At 37.6% G+C, this 24,935-nt stretch overlaps 1 protein-coding gene across 4 annotated transcripts in view; it reads right to left on the bottom strand.

Moving 5' to 3' along the window:
* The window catches only part of CDC42BPA (CDC42 binding protein kinase alpha), a 350,267-nt gene that overhangs the window by 202,802 nt on the left and 122,530 nt on the right, over positions 1 to 24,935 (bottom strand). For all 4 annotated transcript variants that reach the window (XM_028111910.2, XM_028111911.2, XM_028111912.2 and 1 more), the window contains exon 5: positions 13,649 to 13,797. In XM_028111910.2, coding sequence (XP_027967711.1) covers positions 13,649 to 13,797 — 149 coding nt within the window. The remainder of the gene's footprint in view (positions 1 to 13,648; positions 13,798 to 24,935) is intronic.

Genomic DNA, 24,935 nt, shown 5'->3' with positions numbered 1-24,935 from the left:
ATATATTTATTTTATATATCTACGTTTTATTATCTATAGTTTTTGGTACCTTACAGTTTCGTTGCTATTGTGAATGGGATTTTCTTCAAAGAAACATTCTCATCTTGCTTTCAATTTTAGTGGGAACGTTTCTTATGTTTCGCCATTAAGTATGATCCTTGGTTTAGATTTTCAGTAGAAATTCAGTATCAGGTTATGAGAATTATCTTCAACTCCTAATTTGCTAAAAGTATCAGGAACGGATATTCAATTTTATTACTTTTAGTATTGAGATTTTATGGTTTTCCTCCTTCAATTTATGAATATAGTGTATTACACTAATAGATGCTCTAATGTTGAAACTCCCTTGCATCCTGGGATGAAACCCACATGACTGTACTTTTGTTTTTTAATGTACCATGTATCACGGAGTCTAAAATTCCATTGATTATAAAGATGCACCACTATGTCATGTGCCACTAAAGGAGAGAACACACAACTATAATTTTAGAAGCCATTATTTTAAAAAGCATCCCAATTTTAGAGACATTAAATTGAAAAATAAGTCTGTCTTATTAGTATTAATAAATACATCTACACAGCTGAGTTTGATTCAATTGTCTCTTTAGGACTTTTGCTTTTCTTTTCATAAGTGATACTGTTCTATATTAACACTCTTTTCTTGTACTATCCTCAAGTTTTGTTATCAAGGTTTTACTATCTTCATAAAGTGAGGTAAATGGCTTTTCGAAAACTCAAATTTTCTGAAACAATTTATACAGGATTCAATTATTGCTTTCTTAAAAATAAAAGAGAACCTCTTCATCCATAAGACCACATGGAGTAAAACAATGTTCACAGCAGCTATACTGTAATAGCTCAAAATGGGAAATAAAAACACTCAAATGGCTGTCAACAGGGAGGTGGATAAATTGTCATATTATTTATACAATGGAAGACTACTTACCGATAAAGAAAAATCTATTGTCATGTACATCAAACTGAATCTCAAGAACCTATATGCTGATAAAAAAGACATCATACAGAAAAGAATACATGATGTAGAATTCTATTTATAAGAAGTTTCAGAACAGGTAAAACTAAGTTATGGGAATAGAAACCAGAACAACCAGTAGCTGGAGAAACAAACGTTAACTGGGAAAGAGCATAAGGCAATTTTCAGGGTGATAAAAACATTCTACATCTTGATTGCGATGATGGCTACACAGGTATATCCATTGTCAAAACTCATCATGGCACATCTAGTACTTGTGTATTTTATCATATGTATTTCAGTGTAAAAAATAAAGGGTGGAAAAATACAAAATGCCAAAAATATACGAGAGACAAATGGATAAAGAAGATGTGGTCCATATATACAATGGAATATTACTCAGCCATCAGAAATGATGAATACCCAACCTTTGCATCAACATGGATGGGACTGGAGGAGATTGTGCTAAGTGAAATAAGTCAAGCAGAGAAAGTCAATTATTATATGGTTTCACTTATTTGTGGAACACAACGAATAGCATGGAGGACCTTAGGAGAAGGGAAAAATGAAGGGGGGTAAAATCAGAGGGGGAGACGAACCATGAGAGACTACGGACTCAGAGAAACAAACTGAGGGTTTTAGAGGGGATGGGGTGGAGGGATGAAAGAAAATCAGAGGGATGTGAGTACCATTATTAAAAGCCTGGTGTACCTATATTTTACCACACAAAGTAAATTTCAAGGCAAAACCAAAATAAAACGCAGTAATAATGATAAAAAGGATCCCTGAATCAGGACTAGCTCGATATAACAAGTATGAATTTGTATATTCCACTTTCCTGGGGAAACAGGAAGTGAGGGAGGATGTTGGCATGACGATATAATTCTCTTCTCACCTCACCCTCCCTATCTGATGCAGGGTCCCAGGACCAGGGCTGCACTTGCAGGTGCCAGAAGCAAGGAGGAGTCCTTTTTTTTTTTTTAATTTAAATTCAATTAATTAACATATAATGCATCATTAGTTTCAGAGGTAGAGGTCAGTGATTCATCAGTCTTATATAATACCAGTACTCTCCTGAACTCTGCCCTATGTACTTCTTCTCTTGGCTGAGTTTAATGTGTACTCTCTCCACATCATAAACTGTAAGCAGAGTAGTTTTCAGGAAATTCTGGGAGTCCTTCTTGCTAATTATGGAAACCTCAGCAGCTCATTCTGATACTTCCAATTCAAATTCAGAACTACAGAGTTTACAGATGTCCTCTTCTATTTTATATCAGCGTCTCCTTTCTTCTGCACCAACAGGCCTGATTCTTAAGGACACAGGAGATAAGAGAATTGGAGTACTCCATAATCTTGCATTTGCCTTTATTTCACATTTACACACAACAATCTCAAAATAACATCATTTATACCAGAACCAAAAATTTGATGCCTGAAAACAATTTGAAAAAAAAATGTGTATAAACTCCCCCAATTATCACCACCTACTTTTATAGTTGCTCCCTACATCCATTCCTAGAGTGTACAGCCGTAAATGCTGTTTCCGCTCCCTCTTAACTTGTTTTCTGTTTCAGTTCTACAACTACTTAATGAGCAACTCCAGTCCTTAAGCTGATTCTCCATGGTCATTTTGGTTGTCCTAGCTCATTCTCTAGCGGAGTACTAGATTCTTCAGGAAAAATTCAAGGGATCAACGTTCCCCAGGCTCCTGCAAGTTCACGACATTTGTTTGTGCTCTTTATACCTGAAAGGCGATTGTGTTCATGTTCTCTTTCTGGGGTATCATAAATACTTAAAGCATTTTTTTTTCTGTCATAAACATTTTTGTCGAATTGTCTGATTATAACACATTTTCTTTCCCCTAGAAGTCACTTATTCTTTTTGTCTCCACAGGATTTTTTCCTTTTTTCAAAAAAAAATTTTAAAGGTCTATAATTATACTAGAATTTGCTTATGCTATATCTCTCTCCATTATGTTATAGTTGTCATACATATTATATATTTATATATTTGTTCACTGAATATCTACCAAAACAAATTTCTTTAAACAGTCAAGTGTTTTAAAGAACCTAAGAGAGGGGTGACCTGTCTGGCTCAGTTGGTGAAGCGTGAAACTCTTCATCTCAGGGTTGTGAGTTCAAGCCCCACCTTGGGTGTAGAGATTACTTAAAAATAAACAACAAAAAAAAATTTTAATCTTTAAAAAAAATAAAGAAGAGGAAAAAAGTGTTTTATATACACTGAGATTTTTTTTACCATTTACTATGCTCTTTCTTCTTTCTTGAAGACCCACATTTCCCTCTGCTAACATTTCCTTCATTCTGAAATGTGTCAGTGTTTCTGGTAAGGAAGGTCCTGAGCAATATATTCTCTTGGGTTTCATGTATCCAAAAATATTCTCTTTTTAACTTCATTCCGGAAGGAAATTTTCATTGGATACAAAATTCTAGGTTGATAGTTTTCTACCTTCCAGTGTTGTAAACATATTGTTCAATGATCTTTTAGCCCCTGTGGTCTTGACGAGAAATCTGAGATCTCTCAGATTGTTTTTCCCCGGTATGTAAAATGTTATTTTTCCTCTAGATGCTTTCAAGACTTTTCATGTCCTTTGTATTCCACACTTTGATTTGGAGGTGCTGAGTGTGATCGTCTTAGAATTTATATTGTTTTGACTTCCTGTGACTGTTAATTCTCTAAATTCCTATGTTTCTCCAAACACGGGACATCTTCAGCCATTATTTTTTCTGTCCCATTCTGTCTTTCTGGGGCTCCCATTACATATGTTACATCTTTTCATCCCTTATCAGTTCATTCTTTCAATATTTCCATGTCTAGTTTGCATAGAATAATTTCTACTGATCTATACTCAATTTCACTGACTTTCTCTTATGAGTCTCCTTTCTGATACAGAAACCATTCAGTGAAATTTTATTTGAGATACTATATTTTTCTATTCTGAAGTTTTCATTTGGTTCTTTTTTTTTCTATTTCACTACTGAGATTTTCTATCATCTCATTCATTTTAAATGTGTTTTCCTTTACTTCATGAAATATGCTTAAAATAAGTACTTTTTTAAAGGTTTTATCTGATAATTCTTATAATTCAAATGTAGGTCAATTGACCTGGGTCATCTTGAGCTATCAGTCCACTTTTTTCTCTTGAGGCTCAATCATAATTTCCTGATAGACTAATTTTGGATAGTACTATGTACATTATGATCCCATGGCACACTATGGACTCTGTCAAAAATCTCTGGAAAATGTTGGCGTTTTGGTTTTACCAGGCAGTCAACCTGGTTAAGCTGAGATGTACACTCTAGTATACTCTACAACATGACTGAACCTTGAAAACAATGTGCTAAGTGAAAGAAGCCAGTCGAGGGACGCCCACTGTTTCCTTTATATTAAATGTCCAGAATAGACAAATCTATAGAGACAGAGAGATTAATGGTTCCTTAAGGCAACAGCGAGGTGAGAGCTTAAGGGTACAGAGTTTCTGTTTGAAGTGATGAAAATGGTTTAAAACGGACTGAGGTGATGGTTTAACATATCTGTGGATACACTAAAAACCACTGTACATTTTAATTGGCTGAACTGTATGGTATGTGAATTACATCTCAATAAAGTTGTTAAAAAAAGACTATTTATAATTAAATCTTACAGCAATTTTTAATGAACATCCCCTGAATATCACTGGCAAGTAGTACAAAAAGGTAGAGATAACTCTTTTCCTCCACTGGGTGAAAAAAGTTTGGAAAAAGTCATGAGCCAGTAATAGATTAATGATTACTATTAATGTTAGTTACCAAGGACAGTATCTAATGCTATTATGAGTAGAACCAATAAAGAAAAGTTTGTGATTTTTAGATCATTTTTAAAAACTGAAGGGTTTAAAATGGAGAGACAATTCTTTTTTGTTGTTGTTTTTAGAGAGAGAATCTCAAGCAGATTCCATGCCCAGTGCAAAGCCCCACTCAGGGCTTGATCTCACAACCCTGAGATTACAACCTGAGCTGAAACCCAAGAGTCAGATGTTTAACCAACTGAGCCACCCGGATGCCCTGAGAGAATTCTCCATTGTAAAAACTAGTTTCACATTCTACTGTTACCTAACTATATGGGTACCTATTGCCACTAAGCAGTGTAAAATGATAGGTGATCTAAAACAAAGGAACTGCTCTCTCCAGATTTTATATGCATATCTAATTCTCCCTAATCAACAAGTTTAAAGCATTACATACTGTGACAAAATGATCTGCCCACCATCAATGACCTTCCCTTCTCTATCAAAGCAGTTTCTAATAAGGTCCTTCTAGTTTGGAGACAACATGAGCACCACTCTTAAAATGGTGATATCATAAAACCTATACAAGAAACAGAAATCAAGGTAAGATCCTGGCTACTGAAGAACACACAATATCAGCTGGTAACACTTTGGTATCAGAATTAACATTCTGATTATCTACGTATTCTTTAAAAACACCACAAACGTTCTCATCTTTCCACTTTTGTCATCTAAACTACACCACAGGATAATCAAACACAACATTCTAACCAGATCAAGCTTTGTTGTTGTTCCAGTAGGATTTTGTGTATTTCATTATTATTAGCAAGCCTGATGTTGCAGCTGACAATTTGAACACCAAGCCTATTGCTGAGTTTAATTAACATATTTAGAAATAAGTTGGGGTTTTTTTCAACCTATAATTAGAGCTTGCTTTACTATAACCCAACATTTGGCATGTACTTTAATCAATCGGAGTCAGATATATTCCACATGATACTGTTTAGTTGTTAGAAATAATCTCTTTCACAAATTTTGCATTTAAGCAAATAAATGATTGAAAAGGACACACTCTTAAAATGCATAGTGCTTATTCAGCAAATCAAAAATGGAAATGTTGGCATTCAGACTTTAAGTTGAAAATCAAAGTGTACCTATGGCAGGTCAACCTGAGGTGACAGATCAAAAATAAGCTATTTAATGACCACCAAAAAATAGTCATTTTGTTAAAAGCATTAAAAAATATAGATATGCTCTTATAACAATGTTTTTATATTGTATTTTTCTAAGGATTCAAGTGATGCCTTTAACATTAAAATGATAAAATTTTATTTCTGAACCTCAATGGTCATTCTTTGTATATCTTGTTTACTTTGGTCCTCCTTCCTCAGCTAAGCTACTTCAGTCTGTTGAACTATCTTCTTCCTATCACAGACTGGCTTTTTCCAAGAGGTCCTCCTGATTCACTTGTTCACTACCTATTTACTCTCTTATTCTACATCTCCACAGTGGTTAGGTATATAATTCTTACTGCTTTTTTTTTTAAACCTGTTTTTGTTGTCATTCAATTGCTCTCTATTACTATAGATAAGCTTACCTCAAAATAATTTCTCCAAATGAGGGCATATTTCCTCCACTCCTACTGTGTATTCTCACCCAAGAAAATAGATAGCATACTGGAAAAACAGGACTGACTGAATAATACTTGTGAATGAATTTACAAAATTAAAAATTTGTCCAACTTGGGCACAACAATGAAGCAGAAGTTATTTGCTTAAAATTAGTCTTTTTTCGGGACGCCCGGGTGGCTCAGTTGGTTAGGTGTCTGCCTTTGGATCAGGTCATGATCCCAGTGTCCTGGGATCAAGTCCCACATCGGGCTCCTTGCTCAGTGGGGAGCCTGCTTCTCCCTCTGCCTGCCACTTCCCCTGCTTGTGCTCTCTCTGTCTCTGACAAATAAATTAGTTAAAATCTTTAAAAATAAATAAAATTAGTCTTTTTTCAAAAGATAGTAAATTGAATGTAAAGAGCATATTACTTACATAAAAGCATAATACATAAACAGCAGACTTCACTCCCACTCCCAATACCCAGGACACTAGTATCCACAAAGATATTAAATGTTTGAAATGCATCAACTAAGGCATTAATGTAATGAAATATGAAGAGAAAGATGATTTACTTTGATTTTCCATAAGACATCTTATCTACACTCTCATTATTTCCTCCGAATGTACCTTCTTGGTTTGCTTTGTTGGCCATTCCTCCTACTCTACCCAATCTCGAAATACTGAAGTTCCTCAGGGCTCAGTCCTGGATCCTCTTCAATACTGTTACACTACGTGGTCTCAGCTTACCTTGTGATTTGCACGTCATCTATCTGCCAATGACACCCAAGTACATGGATTACAGGTCCCAGCCTTATAGAGGGTAAGAAAAATCATTTCCTGGCAGGCCAGGAGCCTAAGCAAATTTGGCAATCTGGATGAATTCACCCAAATTTACACAAATTGCAGGTGTGACACGATGGAGAGTTTCTTGGGCTTGGTTTTCAGACTTTAGAAAATAAAGTAATAAAGCTATTTTTTTCTTAAAACTTGTTCAATTTGAAATGATTACAGACTCAAAGGAAATTGTGTAAGTAGTGCACTGAGTCCATGCACCGTTCTACCCAGCTTCTCCACCGGTAACAACACATTACAACCACAGCTCAACGGCAAAACCAGGAAACTGACATGGATACATTAATGTTAGATTATACACCTTCTTGGTCTGTATCCTTTTTTTAATCTGCATGCACGCATGTGTGTAGTTCCATCAATCTTATCCCGTGTGTCGATTCATGTAACTACCACCACATTCAAGATACACAACTGTTCCATCACCACAAAGAACTCCCACATGCTGCCTCACTCCCCATCCTGGCCCCTGACCTTGTCCCCTGGGGACCGTTTGTTCATCTGTTTTTTATCTCTGTAGTTTTGGTATTCCAAGAATGTTAGGTAAGTGGAATCATATAGTACATACGTTTTGAGATTTAATTCTTGTCACTCAGCATAATGCCCTTGGGGTCCACCCAGGCTGCTGTGTATAATTAGTACCGCATGCCCCTTCTCCTGCCAGTAGCAATCCCTTGTATGCATACCGCAGGTACAGCAGAGGTGTGCAACCCACCGCCCACTGAAGAACTTGCGGGCTGCTTCTCGTATTTTGCTATTACAAAGGAAGCTGATACGAACACTCAGGTACAGTTTTTTCTGTGAATATAAGTTTTAATTTTTCTGGGATAAATGTCTACAAATGTAATCCCTGGGTCACATGGTTAGTGCATGTTATTTTTTTTTTTTTCTAACTTTCAAACTGTTTCCAGAGCAGCCAAATCATTTTACATACCTACCAAGATTGTGTGAGAGATCTACTTTCTCCACATCCTTACTGGCACTTAGTATGATCACTATTTGTAATTTTAGCAGCCTTAATATCTTCTCATTGGTGTCTCATTGTGTTTTAATTTGCATTTTTCTAATGCCTTAATGATGTTAAACAGCTTTTTATGCGCTTAGTTGCCATCTGTATCTCCTCTTGGGCAAAATGTCTCTTCGTGTCTTTTGTCCATCCTATAATTGGATTGTTTGACGTTTTTTGATTATGTCAAGAGTTCTTTATATATTTCAGATTTAAGGTCTTCATCATACACATGGTTTGCAAATATTTTCTCCCATTCTGTAGCTTGCCTCTTCATCCTCTTACCTGGGCCTTATGAAGTGCACATGTTTTTAACTTTGATAAAGTCCACTTCATTAATTTTGGGGGTCCTATCTAAGAACTCCTCATTAAGGAGCAAGACTAAGCCCTAAGTCCAGAAGATGCTCTCCAATGTTTTCTTCTGACAGTTTTACACTTCTATGTTGTATATTTAAATCCATGATCAATTTTGAATTATTTTTTATATTTGTGTGAGGTTTAAGGTGATTTATTTTTTGGCCTATTATTCCAACACCATTCACTGAAGGCTATCCTTCCTCCACTGAGCTGCTTGTGCACCTCTGTCAAAATCAGCTGGGAGTATCTGTGCTCGTCTCTGTCCGGGTTCTCTCTTCTACCTGGTTATCTATGATTTTTTTCCTCCACAAGTACACAATATCTTACTTAACGTAGCAATATACTAAGTCTTAATATTAGGTAGTTATTCTGCCTACTTTATTTTCCTTTTCCAAAACCATTTTAGCTACTCTAGTTTCCCTGCATTTCCACATAAACTTTGGAGCAAGATTGTTTATATCTTAACAAAAAAATCTTTACTCCTCTAGATAAAAAACCTATATGAGCTGTCATAAATGTTGAAAATTAGATGTTATTAATGAAGTAGCTAGGTATAGCTGTTTAGGGACAAGCCAGTAGCCTGAGGCCTGAATGCAGCTGCACACAGAAGAGCAGAGCTGGAGATGCTGAGGGAAGTTAGCCCAACACTAATACTTTCACCTGGACTGGAAGGAAAAAAAAAAAAAAACAACCCAAAAAACCTTGCTGGGATTTTGAGAGGGACTGCAACAAACCTGCAGATCAATTTGGGGAGAACAGACATCTTTAATCCGGAGAGATTTCACATCCATTAGGCCCTCTACCAACCAGTGCTCTAAGAATACTGTCTTTCTTCCCTCCTCAACCCCACTGCATCCTTTCCCCACCTCCTGTGAAAGGGGAGATGCTACTAGGGTAGTTCTCACAGTAACAGCCCCGTAAGTGCTCATCTCTATAGCACCATTCTCCCACATCTCAACACAATGACAAGGAAATGGTCTGTGTGCCAGCACTTTAATAAGTAGCATCTTTTCATCTTTACAGGAAGACCATTGTTTTTTAGAAAAAGTTCCAAGATGCTGTAATCTCAATGATAAATCATTTGGAATCTAAATTTAAAAAGTTTGTGGAGGAGCAAGCACAGTAAATAAGTCTTCTGGCACCTCGTTTAATGCTTTCTTCACTATTTAATGTTACTATAAAACATTTTTACTTCATTGGGTCAGTCTGTACATCAATTTTACAGGTAGCCAGAGTCAATCTCTTTAATTCTTATTTCCATGTCCCCATTCATATCTCTTTCATCTTATATTCATTAACTTCTTTGAAAACAGGTAAAATAAATTTAAGTGGATGTCTGGAAATTTCAAAGGAAGTTGCAAATGTTCTTGACTAAAATATGACAACGTGCTGAACACTTGGAAACTGAGCACATTATTGATGATGCCTATCATTTGCTACTTTCCACTGCTCATTTCTCTCTCGATAAAACCATGCGTAAGTGAAGACAACATTTTCGTATGAAAATATTTGTTCTATTAGAAGACCAATAATGTATTTTAAGTCTGGAAATGAATTTTTTTTTAAAAGAACACAAAGGGAAAAATGTATTTCCTTCCCTGAAGGCATCCAGTCTCTACTATTCCCTTTTTGTGTTCTCTAATTCCATATACTTGGAAGTTCAAAATCATAAAACATTCTGAAATTTGGCAAAACATGAAAACTCTGATGTGCAGTTTACTGTAAAACCAACTAACTTAACACACTGTTTGAATCAAACACTTCATTCCCTAAAGTTACTGGTAGCTTGATGGCTACCAAGATATCAAGTTTACAACACGGTACTCAAGTGTTCCCACAAGAGGGATTGAAATCGCTCTTCCTCAACTCAACATGAGCTCTCTTCTCCAGCCGAACCACCTACCAACCCTCCTCCAGACCCACCCTTTGCCCGCCTATGACCTCTCCCGCCATCCCTTGTCTCTAGAATGCCTTCTGATCTGCCTACAAAAAGCTTCCTCATTCTGCAAAGTCCCACCACAAAAGCATTCTCTTATGAGCAATATTGATGTTATGTCAAGAGCATAAATTCTGGCATCAGCCTCAGATTTTAATCTAGGTTATGCTAATTTTGGACTCATGTCTCTGAAGCTGGGTTTCTTCATCTATAGAATGGAGCCATACCCATTTTAGATGACACCCAAAATACAGACTTATTGTTAGAATTAGAAAAATATAGGTAAAGTCTGTAATAGTTAAGAGTTAACTGCTGAAAAAAACCATTAGAATTAAGCTTATTACTTGTTTCTCTGAGTTCACTGTAATTTGCTTGTATAATTCTAATAGCAGTTCACAATCTGGGCTCACTCCATCTCTTATACTTTTGCCCTAAATGATTATTTAACTTCTACTACTTTAGTTTTCACTTATGTCTTGTGTTTTGTGTCCCCAAACAGGCTGGAAGCTTCTTACAAGGCAGGACTCTATGTTATCCTTACTTAAATTTTTATGTAGTTTAGCACAGTGCTATTTATAAAAGAAGACTCAACAAATATTTCCTCAGTAAAGCATCTGCTGAAATACATAGTATATCCAGAAAATGGGAATCACATTTTTAGAAGTGCATTGATATACCAGAGTGTGTCCATTGAGAAGTAAAGGGAGAGGCAAGGAGGGAGGGCAGGGAGGCGTGGAACTGGGCACAAGGTGAGGGTCCATATGCGTATGAGATAGTGGGAGAGAGAATGCGTACATCAATTTTGATAACAGAATAACTACAGATACACTGATGTTTAACCTAAAGGAAAGATGATTTCAGAAGGCATGATAGCTTTAAGATAAATCAGACTATTATACGTGGTTCTGAAGGCAAAACTAGGACCAATGGTAAGGCAAAAAAGAAATTCAGCTTAACATAAAGTAAAATTCTACGACATGAAGAGCTGTCCAACAACGGAATAAATAGGACTCATTTAACATGATGTACCTTGTAAAATTATAGGTATAGAGTCCTAATAGAGCTCAGGGTTGAAATGGCTTTCCAATGCCAACGTCAGAAAGATAGCTATCATCTAAAATGCTGTGTTAAGAAGAATTTTAAGACTCCACATATAGTCGGTAGGAAAGGGTCCTGTGATCAGTTAAGAATATTTGTCACAGCCTGGCAGAAATACCTCATATTTACTATCTCCAATCTAGACAAATTATTTTCCAAAGTAATCATTCCCCACTGAGAATTTAGATATGAATTGGGGAAAATTTCACTGAACTCTTTGAGTCTCAGACTAACATTCTTTAAATGTTCAATAAAATGATGTTTTTAAAGTATTTTTAACTGACAGTCCTCAGCTAGGATCTTGGGTTACTGTAACAAAAGCACTTTAGTTTCTCATTCTGTAATTCACTTGTAAGACCACAATACCATCTTAAAAAATGCATTGTTTTATAATTTTCATAGTATATTCATGTTTTTATTTTCAAAAAAAACTTTGTGACTACCAGATATCAACAGAGAAAAGCATATGATTAGGCAAGAGCCAAAGTGAGACCTCAAAATTTTTAATGAAAATATTCTTCCTTTAATAATGTCCTAGAAGTTCATTACTAAGTAAATCAATCAGCAGAAAATACCCACATCTTAAAAAAAAAAAAAGCAACACTAAAACAGAAACTTTCTCCTCCACACACACTCCTGTCCTTCACAGAGATTATGTGCATCACCCACCACTTAAAAGTAACACTCACTGCTGTGTTACTGAGCAGAAGGACTCGAAGTGTGGTTGCTGGACCAGCAGCAGCACCTGGGAACCTGCCAGAAATGCCAATTCCCAGCCCCACCCACCCTATGGATTCAGAAGTCCTGGTGCTGACCCAACAAAGTGGGTCACAGCAAACCCTCTGCCTCATTCCGACGCATGCTGACGTCTCAGAGAATGGTTCCTTCCCTCTCCAACATGGCAGGTCCTTCACCTGCTTCTCCCTAGTGCTTCACTTTTTCTCAGTTTTCACAACCAAAAGATTTCCTCATTTGAATGATTAAGTGATGGTTTCCGACTTTCTTTCCTTTTAAAATATGAGACTGCCTTTTAAATTATCCATTTAAAAATTTTTTTATTACACATAAATTATCATGAGCTGTTGAGATTTTTAGCTTGTGTTAACAGGTATAAGAATAATCTGGTATGTGGAGAAAGAAGAACCCTCATGCACTGTTGGTAGGAATGCAAACTGGTGTAGCCACTCTGGAAAACAGTATGGAGGGTCCTCAAAAAGTTAAAAATACAAGTGCCCTACGATCCAGCAATCACACTACTAAGTATTTACCCGAAGAGTACAAAAATACTAATTCAAAGGGATACACGCACCCCAATGTTTATAGCAGTATTATCTACAATAGCCAAACCATGGAAATAGCCTAAGGGTCCACTGATAGGTGAATGGATAAAGAAGATGCATATATATATACAATGGAATATTACTCAGCCATAAAAGAGAACGAAATCTTAACACTTGCAATGATATGAAGGGAGCTAGAGTATTATGATTAGCGAAATAAGTCAGTCAGAGAAGGACAAATACCACGATTTCACTCACATGTGGAATTTAAGAAACAAAACAAATGAGCAAAGGGAAAAAAAGAGATAAATCAAGAAACAAACTCTAGAGAACACACTGATGGTTACCAGAGGGGAGGTGGGTGGGGGATGGGGGAAACAGGTGATGGAGATTAAGGAGTGCACTGGTTGTGATGAGCACCAGGTGATATATGGAAGTGTTGAATCACTATATTGTACACCTGAAACTAATTATTATACTGTATGTTAACTGGAATTTAAATAAAAACTTAAAAAAAAAGGATAATCCTGTATAAAAAACTATTTTGTAAATAGGCTCACTTTTTTCTCTTCATTCCATCTTAAATTGTATACAATCAAACACACATTTGTGGGGATGACTTTAAATAAATCACTGTACCTGTCAAATAGTTCACAAAGAAAAAATTACCCCATGGCCATCAAAAGTATCACTTTCCTATGAAAACATCTCCACTGACATTCATACAACCCATTCTTGAGTGGTGTCTTACTTACCTGTGCACATAGTGCAGCTGATGAACAGAATCGATTGCTATCACCATCTCGGCCAAGTAAAATCGAGCCATATCTTCAGGCAATCTATCTTCAAATTTGCTGAGCAGAGTAAGCAAATCCCCACCAACATAATAATCCATGACCAGGTACTGGGAATGAAAAAAAAAAAGGACTCAATAAATAATAAGGGTGAAAAATTAATATATGTAACATAACCCAAGGTCGAACAGCACTGGGTCAAATAATTTTGTTGTTAATTACAAAAAGCTGCATAAGACAATCCTTACAAGGCTTGTAAATTTCAGGAAGCAGTAAAATAAAAATTTAAAAACCCGAAGCAGGGAACAACAGCATTATTCTTGTTTTGTTGTTGTGTTTTGCAAAGTAACAACATCACCATCATCACCTATAACAATACACCACAGTTTTACCAACATTTCATAGAGGAAACAATGTATTAATTCTCCAGAAATGATTAAAATAACTCAGACTATAAGACAGTCCTTTATTATGTTGAGCAAATTCATTTTCATCATTGTTACATTTTCCTTATTTCCTGTTGGACTGGTAACAACTTTATCAAATCAGCACTTGGATCAGCATTTAGAAAGCACTAGTATATTGAATATAATAATTTCCATCGTATACATACTTCTCTTTTCACTCCTGATAGTGCAGAAATATCAGAATGGACTTTTCTTAGGTATGTATAAATAGAAGTCAACTAATTTTAGATATGGACTCTCATAGGTATATGTGTAGGATATTGTGATTTATAATAAATAAATATATATACATATACATATATACACACACACATATATATTTTGGCAGAGCTCCTAAAAACCCTTAAGATCTCCTAAGTGGGAGTGCCTGGGTGGCTCAGTCGGTTAAGCTCAGGTCATATGGGCTCAGGTCATGATCCCAGGGTCCTGGTGAGTAAGGAAAGTGTACAGGTGTAGGCAGGAAGAGATAGGGGGCCCCTGACCAGGCTTTGAAAGACTGAACAAGAGATAAGGGAACAGACCAGACCACCTGGCCCCAGATGTTATGGTGGCTACAGGGAATCACAGAAAATGAACAAACCTCAAAGAAGTAAGTCATTTAAGGGTGCTATCAATTGTCCTTGCTCAGACCAAGACTGCACAAGAATCTCAAGGCCACAAGCTCCCTGTTCAAGTTTTCAATAAAAGCCCTCAGTGGCAACCCATTTGGGAACCCTCTCACTCTAGAGAGATTTCTTTCCTTTCTGTTCTCACCTTCACTTAATAAACTTTCAGTGCACTTCACCCTTTTGTGTCCAGGAGATTCATTCTTTGACTCCGTGAAACAAGAACCCTGCAATCCTGTAACACTGGGATGGAGCAGGGTCAGGCTCCCTGCTCAGCATGGAGTCAATGCTTCTCCCTCCCCCTCTGTCCCTCTCCCTGCTCAAGTTCTCCATCTCTCTCTCTTAAATAAATTAATTACTTTAAAAAATTATCTCCTAAGGGATAAGATAAAGGTGGCTTTTGTTATGTATAACAAACCCCTTTTCAACCACACTAGTGTTTATGTTAATGAGGTGGCTTTTGGAAAGCCCTTAAGTAACCTAAGGATGGGGGCTGGTTGCCAAGGGAACCAACCAAGATTAGAAGGTTGGAAATTTCTAGAGTAGGGCCGGAGGCTGAATCCATCAGCAATGGCCAATGACTTGATCACTCATGCCTATCTAATGAAGCCTTCATAAAAACCCAGAAGGATGGGGTTTGGCGAGCTTCCCGCTGGGCAAACACGGGGAGCGGTGATAGAAGAGTGGGGCACTTCTGCGGAGGGCGCGCAAGCTCCGCGCCTCTCCATCACATCTTGCCCTGTGCACCTCCATCCTGCAGCTGGTCCTCAGTCACGGGAGCAGCTCTGACAAACTAACCATATCTGAGGAGTGTGTCGTGGGAATCTCCGATCTATTTTCTGTGAGTCAGAAGCACAATAACCTGAACTTATAACTGGACTGAGGAGGGAGTTTTGTAAGACTTTGAACCCCTAGCCTCTGGGATCTGAGTTGTCTCCAGGTAGACAGCGTCGGAATGGAGTTAAACTGCAGGGTGCTTGGCTGGCACTGCAGGACCGCCGGATGAGTGGAAAACCCACACAGTTAATGTCAGCAGTGAAGTAGTATTGAGAGAGTACAGTATGTGACGTAAATGAAAACACCGGAGATTTCCTTTACCATGTGTGTTTGCCAAAAAAGACAAAGAGTAGATGCTAAAATGTTCACAGGGATTAGCCCTGGGTTGTTAGATTACCCATGATGTCACAGCTTTTCAGTATTTTCTAAATTGCTTTCTAAATATGTATCACATATGCATGTACATATTATATTATATTTTTTAAATTTTATTTTATAATGTTATGTTAATCATACATTATATCATTAGTTTTTGATGTAGTGTTCCATGATTGTTTGCATAAAACACCCAGTGCTACATTCAATATGTGCCCTATTCAAAAAGAATCAACAGGCTAACCTATCCCACACTGCCCTTCCCTCTAGAACCCTCAGTTTGTTTCTCAGAGTTCATAGTCTCTCATGGTTCGTCTCCCCCTCCGATGTCCCCCCCTTCATTTTTCCCTTCCTACTATCTTTTTTTTTTTTTAACATATAATGTATTATTTGTTTCAGAGGTACAGGTCTGTGATTCATCAGTCTTACACAATTCACAGCACTCACCATAGCACATACTCTCCCCAATGTCTATCACCCAGCCACCCCATCACTCCCACCCCCCACCACTCCAGCAACCCTCAGATTGTTTCCTGAGATTAAGAATTCCTCACATCAGTGAGATCATATGATACATGTCTTTCTCTGATTGACTTATTCTGCTCAGCATAACACCCTCTAGTTCCATCCACGTCACTGCAAATGGCAAGATCTCATTCCTTTTGATGGCTGCATAATATTCCATTGTATATACATACCACTTCTTCTTTTCCATTCATCTGTTGATGGACACCTTGGCTTTTTCCACAGTTTGCCTATTGTGGACATTGCTGCTATAAACATCAGGGTGCACGTACCCCTTCAGATCCCTACATTTGTCTTTGGGGTAAATACCCAGTAGTGCAATTGCTGGGTCATACGGTAGCACTATTTTCACCATTTTGAGGAACTGTCATACTGCTTTCCAGAGTGGCTGCACCAGATTGCATTCCCAACAACAGTGTAGGAGGGCTCCCCTTTCTCCACATCCTGGCCAGTATCTGTCATTTCCTGACTTGTTAATTTTAGCCATTCTGACTGGTGTGAGGTGGTATCTCACTGAGGTTTTGATTCGGATTTCCCTAATGCCGGGCGATGCTGAACACTTTTTCATGTGTCTGTTGGCCATTTGGAGGTCTTCTTTGGAAAAAGGTCAGTTCATGTCTTCTACCCATTTCTTGATTGGATTATTTGTTCTTTGGGGGTTGAGTTTGATAAGTTCTTTATAGATTTTTGGATATTAGCCCTTTATCTGATATGTCATTTGCAAATATCTTCTCCCATTCTGTCGGTTGTCTTTTTGTTTTGCTGTTTCCTTTGCTGTGCAAAAGCTTTTTATGTTGATGAAGTCCCAATAGTTCATTTTTGCCCTTGCTTCCCTTGCCTTTGGCGATGTTTCTAGGAAGAAGTTGCTGCAGTTGAGGTCAAAGAGGTTGCTGCCTATCTTCTCCTTTAGGATTTTGATGGACTCCTGTCTCACATTTAGATCTTTCAAACATTTTGAGTTTATTTTTGTGTGTGGTGTAAGGAAATGGTCCAGTTTCATTCTTCTGCATGTGGCTGTCCAATTTTCCCAACGCCATTTGTTGAAGAGACTGTCTTTTTTCCATTGGACATCCTTTCCTGCTTTGCCAAAGATGAGTTGACCATAGAGTTGAGGGTCCATTTCTGGGCTCTCTATTCTGTTCCATTGATCTATGGGTCTGTTTTTGTGCCAGTACCATACTGTCTTGATGATGACAGCTTTGTAATAGAGCTGGAAGTCTGGAATTGTGATGCCGCCAGCTTTGCTTTTCTTTTTCAACATTCCGATGGCTATTCGAGGTCTTTTCTGGTTCCATACAAATTTTAGGATTATTTGTTCCATTTCTTTGAAAAAACTGGAAGGTATTTTGATGGAGACTGCATTGAATGTGTAGCTTGCTCTAGGTAGCATTGACATCTTCACAATATTTGTTCTTCCAATCCATGAGCATGGAACGTTTTTCCATTTCTTTGTGTCTTCCTCAATTTCTTTTATGAGTATTTTATAGTTTTCTGAGGACAGATCCTTTGCCTCTTTGGTTAGATTTATTCCTAGGTATCTTATGGTTTTGGGTGCAATTGTAAATGGGATCGATTCCTTAATTTCTCTTTCTTCTGTCTTGTTGTTGGTGTATATCAATGCAACTGATTTCTGTGCATTGATTTTATATCCTGCCACTTTACTGAATTCCTGTATGAGTTCTAGCAGTTTTGGGGTAGAGTCTTTTGGGTTTTCCGCATAAAGTATCATATCATCTGCAAAGAGTGAGAGTTTGACTTCTTCTTTGCCAATTCGGATGCCTTTGATTTCTTTTTGTTGTCTGATTGCTGTGGCTAGGACTTCTAGTAGTATGTTGAATAGCAGTGGTGATAATGGATGTTGCTGCCGTGTTCCTGACCTTAGGGGGAAAGCTCTCAGTTTTTCCCCATTAAGATTGATACTCGCTATGGGTTTTTCATAGATGGCTTTTATGATATTGAGGTATGTACCCTCTATCCCTATACTCTGAAGAATTTTCATCAAGAAAGGATGCTGTAACTTTCTCAAATGCTTTTTCTGCATCTATTGAGAAGATCATATGGTTCTTGTTCTTTCTTTTATTAATGTATTGTATCACATTGATTGATTTGTGGATGTTGAACCAACCTTGGCAGCCCAGGGATATATCCCACTTGGTCGTGGTGAATAATCCTTTTAATGTACAGTTGGATCCTACTGGCTAGTATTTTGGTGAGAATTTTTGCATACAGGTTCATCAGGATATTGGTCTGTAATTCTCCAGTTTGATGGGGTCTTTGGTTTTGGGATCAAGGTAATGCTGGCCTCATAAAATGAGTTTGGAAGTTTTCCTTCCATTTCTATTTCTTGGAATAGTTTCAGAAGAATAGGTATTAATTCTTCTTTAAATGTTTGGTAGAATTCCCCTGGGAAGCCATCTGGCCCTGGGCTCTTGTTTGTTGGGAGATTTTTGATGACTGCTTCAATTTCCTTAGTGGTTATGGGTCTGTTCAGGTTTTCTATTTCTTCCGGGTTCAGTGGTTGTTTTAGTAGTTTATACATCTCTAGGAATGCATCCATTTCTTCCAGGTTATCTAATTTGCTGGCATATAGTTGCTCATAATATGTTCTTATAATTGTTTGTATGTCTTTGGTGTTGGTTGTGATCTCTCCTCTTTCATTCATGATTTTATTTATTTGGGTTCTTTCTCTTTTCTTTTTGATAAGTCTGCCCAGGGGCTCTCAATCTTATAAATTCTTTCAAAGAACCAACTCCTTGTTTCATTGATGTGTTCTGTTCTTTTAGTGTCTATTTCATTGATTTCTGCTCTGATCTTTATTATTTCTCTTCTCCTGCTGGGTTTAGGCTTTATTTGCTGTTCTTTCTCCAGCTCCTTTAGGTGTAGGGTTAGGCTGTGTACTTGAGACCTTTCTTGTTTCTTGCGAAAGGCTTGTATTGCTATATACTTTCCTCTTAGGACTGCCTTTGCTGCATCCCAAAGATTCTGAACAGTTGTGTTTTCATTTTCATCGGTTTCCCTGAATTTTTTTAATTCTTCTTTAATTTCCTAGTTGACCCATTCATTCTTTAGTAGGATATTCTTTAGCCTCCATGTATTTGAGTTCTTTCCGACTTTCCTCTTGTGATTGAGTTCTAGTTTCAAACCATTGTGGTCTGAAAATATGCAGGGAATAATCCCAATCTTTTGGTACTGGTTGAGACCTGATTTGTGACCTAGGATGTGATCTATTCTGGAGAATGTTCCATGGGCACTAGAGAAGAATGTGTATTCTGTTGCTTTGGCATGGAATGTTCTGAATATGTCTGTGAAGTGCATTTGGTCCAGTGTGTCACTTAAAGTCTTTATTTCCTTGTTGATGTTTTGCTTAGATGATCTTTCCATTTCAGTGAGGGGGGTGTTAAAGTCCCCCACTATTACTGTGTTGTTGTTGATGTGTTTCTTTGCTTTTGTTATTAATTGGCTTATATAATTGGCTACTCCCATGTTAGGGGCATAGATATTTACAATTGTTAGATCTTCTTGTTGGATAGGCCCTTTAAGTAGGATATAGTGTCCTTCCTCATCTCTTATTAGAGTCTTTGGTTTAAAATCTAATTTGTCTGATATAAGGATTGCCACCCCATCTTTCTTTTGGTGTCCATTAGCATGGTAAATCGTTTTTCAACCCCTTTCAATTTGGAGGTGCCTTTTGGTCTAAAATGAGTCCCCTGCGGACAGCGTATCGATGGGGTTATTTTTTTATCCAATCTGATAGCCCGTGTCTTTTGATTGGGGCATTTAGCCCATTTACATTCAGGGTAACTATTTGAAAGATAGGAATTTAGTGCCATTGTATTGCCTATAAGGTGACTGTTACTGTATATTGTCTCTGTTCCTTTCTGGTCTATGTTACTCTTAGGCTCTCTCTTTGCTTAGAGGACCCCTTTCAATATTTCTTGTAGGACTGGTTTCGTGTTTGCAAATTCCTTTAGTTTTTGTTTGTCCTGGAAGCTTTTTATCTCTCCTTCTATTTTCAATGACAGCCTAGCTGGATATAGTATTCTTGGTGGCATATTTTTCTCATTTAGTACTCTAAATATATCATGCCAGTCCTTTCTGTCCTGCCAGGTCTCTGTGGATAGGTCTGTTGCCAATCTAATATTTCTACCATGGTAGGTTACAGACCTCTTGTCCCGAGCTGCTTTCAGGATTTTCTCTTTGTCTCTGAGACTCGTAACTTTTACTATTAGATGTTGGGGTGTTGACCTATTTTTATTGATTTTGAGGGGGGTTCTCTGTGACTCCTGGATTTTGATGCCTGTTTCCATCCCCAAATTAGGGAAGTTCTCTGCTATAATTTGCTCCAATATACCTTCTACCCCTCTCTCTCTTTCTTCTTCTTCTGGGATCCCAATTATTCTAATATTGTTTTGTCTTATGGTATCACTTATTTCTCGAATTCTGCCCTCCTGATCCAGTAGTTGTTTATCTCTCTTTTCCTCAGCTTCTTTAGTCTCCATCATTTGGTCTTCTATATCACTGATCTCCTGCCTCATTTATCCTAGCAGTCAGAGCCTCCATTTTTTATTGCACCCCATTAACAGCCTTTTTGATTTTGACTTGGTTAGGTTTTAGTTCTTTTATTTCTCCAGAAAGGGTTTCTCTATTATCTTCCATCCTTTTTTCTAGCCCAGCTAGTATCTTTATAATCGTCATTCTGAACTCTAGTTCCGACATCTTACTAATGTCCGCATTGATTAGGTCCCTGGCAGTCATTACTGCCTCTTGTTCTTTTTTTTTTTTTTTTTTTTTGAGGTGAGTTTTTCCATCTTATCATTTTGTCCAGAGGAGAATAGATGAATGAGAGAACAAAATGCTAACAGGGTAACAATGACCCCAGAAAAACATACACTAAACAAATCAGAAGAGACCTGAAACCGGGGGAAAAGAAAGGGAAACAAAGAAAAAGGAAAAAAAGAAAAAAGAATATGATCAAATATGATCAGGCTGGTGAATAGATCAGTGCCACATACTAGATTTTGGGCGTATTTGGGTCTGTTAGAAGAAACTGCCTCCCAAAATTTTAAAGAAAGAAAAACTTATATATGTACAAAAATAAGTGTAAATATGATGAAGGGATAGAATATGATTGTAAAGATGAAAATTATAGGAATTAATATGGCAGGAGACTAGAACAACACCATACACTAGAGATTTAGGGTATATTTTGGTCTGTTAGAAGAAAATGTTACCCAAAATTTTAAAGAGAGAACATATATATACAGACACACACACACACACACACACACACACACACACACCAAAAATAAGGATAACTACAATGAAAGGATAGAATATGACTCTAAAAATGAAAAAAAAAAGATTTTTAAAAAAGGGATTGATAAGATGTTGGTTGAAAAAGGGAAAAAGAAAAATTAAAAAAAATAGAAAATTAAAAAAAGAAAATTAAAAAATATTAACTTTGAAAGACTAAAGAATTGGAAGAAAAAAAGCCATGAATTCTATGTGCTGTATTCCCCTAGCGCTGGAGTTCTGTTGTTCTCATTGATCGGTAAACTTGGTCTTGGCTGGCTGTTCTTGCTGATCTTCAGAGGGAGGGGCCTGTTGCATTGGTTCTCGAATGTCTTTGCGGGAGGCAGAATTGCCCCGCCCTTGCCGGGTCCGGGCTAAGTCATCTGCTCAGGTTTGCTCTTGGGAGCTTTTGTTCCCTGCAAGCTTTCTGTACAGCTTTGGAGGACGAGAGTGAAAATGGCGGCCTCCCAATCTCCGCCCTGGAGAAGCCGAGAACTCACACTCCTCAGTGTGCCCCCAGCAAAAAGCAGTCCATCACTCCTGTCTCCTCGGTCTCCGGCCGCACTCCATGCTCACCTGGACTGTGACTGAGTGTTTCTATCTCTGGCACACGAGCCGGTGTGGAGTCTCCAAACCCAGCAGATTCCTGCAGTGCACTCCCATGCCGCTCCTCCCGGGGGAGAAAAGGGAGTCTCCCCGGATCTGCTGCTTGTTGGGTCCCTGCTTCCAGAAAGTGGTCGCTTTTCTGTTCACAGAGTTGCTGCTATTCTTTTCTTCTATCTCCTGTTGAGTTCGTAGGTTTTCAGAATGGTTTGATCCCTATCCAGCTGAATTCCTGGGACCAGTCGAAATTTAGATCTACTCCTCCGCCATCTTGCTCCTCCTCCCTATACATGTTCTTTTAAGGTTAGTGAAAACAAGACTCAGTGGAAAGATGGCCTTTGTAGTCAGGGATACTTGTATTCAAATTCTGACTCTGGGTTTTAAGTGGCTTAAAAAATTATTTAATCTCTGAACTTCCTCATCTATAGCTCTACAATAATGACCTTCTTCAGAATACAGCACTCACCATCAAGGACAGTAAACAGAAGATATTTAAATGTCACTTATAACACCTTGAAGTTAAAATGATTTTATTACCAAATGAAGATATTACTTCAGTGATCTCACCAATTTGACATTTAAGATTTAGAGTCTTGAGAAAATTCACATTCTGATTACTATATATTAAAATTATAAGCATGGGTAGTTTCCATTAAATAAAAGAAACTAATTTTACTGTTAAATCCTTGAAAATGAAAGGAACAATCTCTTTCAAATCCTGGTCTATGGTTTCCTTGCTCTATTTACTAGGCCTAATGTTTAACAGACTCCATCTTGAAGATTAGAGCAAACTAATTTAATGTAATGAAATAGTGTTAGCATAAACAAGTCACTAGAAGTGGCAATGGTTGTGGAGAAATCCACAGCTACTGCCTTAAAGAAGTACTCAGAGCAGAACAGCAAACACAAAAACTTTGCAAATAAAAAAAGTCTGCTATTGAAACGGAAGTAGAATATTTACACATAGAAAGTCATAAAATGTAATTCACCCCTTCAACAGTCCCTACATGTCAATCAGGATTTTTTGGTACTGAACATGGAGAAAAAACCCAGAGGATAAAAAGACGAAAGCCTCCTCCATCAAAGGCTTTCCTGTCTTTGATGTGTGCAATAGCTGTACCTGCCACACCAGGCTCCCACAGGCTGAGTATAACCATCTACCAGGAAACTGCTAAAGAACAGTCGTCTCAACATTGTTGCAACATTCAAAACTGAGGCTCCTTGTGTCATTGTCTCTCACCTACTTTCATCCATAATCTGCTATGTGCTTCCCCTTAACAAACCCCGAGCCCCAAGATCCCTCACCTTCCCGCCTCTCCACGTGCCTCACTGAACCTCTTCTCTGGTAAACAAACCTCCTTGAGATAGCATAAAAAATTATGAATACATAATTATTCTGTTTTCCTTTCTGGCTGCCTGCTAAACTGGCAGCTTGCTCATATGCTTTCCTTACCTTGCCCTCAGAGGAAATTAGCTGTTACTAGGACAGAATTCAGCAACTGGAGGGAGCAATGAGCAGAAAACACAAAAGAAAATTCTCAAAAGAAAAGCAATGAGTTGAAAATGAACTACACTTATAATCGGATTTTGGTGTTAGGGAGACAAGATGCATCAGAAATGGCAGACCAATAAAAACCCCACATGGGAAAAAGGCTCTTTTTCTCTGTAACACATTCCAGCGAGTATCTCCAAGAGCTGCGAGTCAGTCTTCTATTTTCTCCTTTGTTCAGAACAACATTCAACTAGATCACCAAGGTCGTGTTGGGTCTACTTCCTACTAAATGTCTGTGGAGTCCTTCCACTTCTACCCTACCCACTACCCTAATCCTAACCTAGGTCCCTGGCCTGTCTTGACTATATTACTGTTACAGGTTTAAGGGTAAAGAGCTTGCTATATTTTATTTTATTCTGTACAAAACTTTCTTGGGAATGGAAGACAGAATACAGAACAAGTGAGGAACAAAGAAACTCATTCACAATTCCACAGATACAGAGTATCCACTATGCCCTAACATTACACTAGACAACAAGGTGCTACAATGAGTAAGAGGTCGCTCCTGCCTTAATGGAATTTACAACCTAATGGAAAAGAAAACACAAATCAATGGACAAGTTCAGTGTAACATAAATACTGTGACAGAAATAAGCAGGGGGTGCTGCTGTAAGCTCTAAAAGACCCTAACCTCTGAATCAGGTTCATTAATTCATTAATTCATTCATCTAAAATTTATTTTTGTACAAGGTGTGAAAACTATTCTCTTATTCGTGGAGAGTTGATTATCTAAAACAAGTAATAAAATATCCATTCTTTCCCCTAATTCAACTGAAATTCTCCCTTATCATAATTTAAGATGTGAAACACCCTTAGATCTGCTCTTGGGTGCTCTATTCTGCCACAGTTGCTCTCAGCGATTAATCAGTAAAATGTAATACCTGGTACAACAACCTCCTACTCATAAACTACCTTTAAAATAGTGCCCAATATAAGATGCCTTTAAATGAGTTTAAGAAAAATAGAGACCTAGAGGTAATGTTTGTAAGATATGTCAAGGAGATAATTATCCTAACATAAAGAGCTCCCACCAAGTGTTAAGAAGAGGGCAA

Source organism: Eumetopias jubatus, unplaced genomic scaffold (genome assembly GCF_037043125.1).
Source record: "Eumetopias jubatus isolate StellerSeaLion01/CBP00866 unplaced genomic scaffold, mEumJub1_p1.0 scaffold_12, whole genome shotgun sequence".
NCBI classification, from domain to species: Eukaryota; Metazoa; Chordata; class Mammalia; order Carnivora; family Otariidae; genus Eumetopias; species Eumetopias jubatus.
This window is presented reverse-complemented; position numbering and strand designations above follow the sequence as displayed.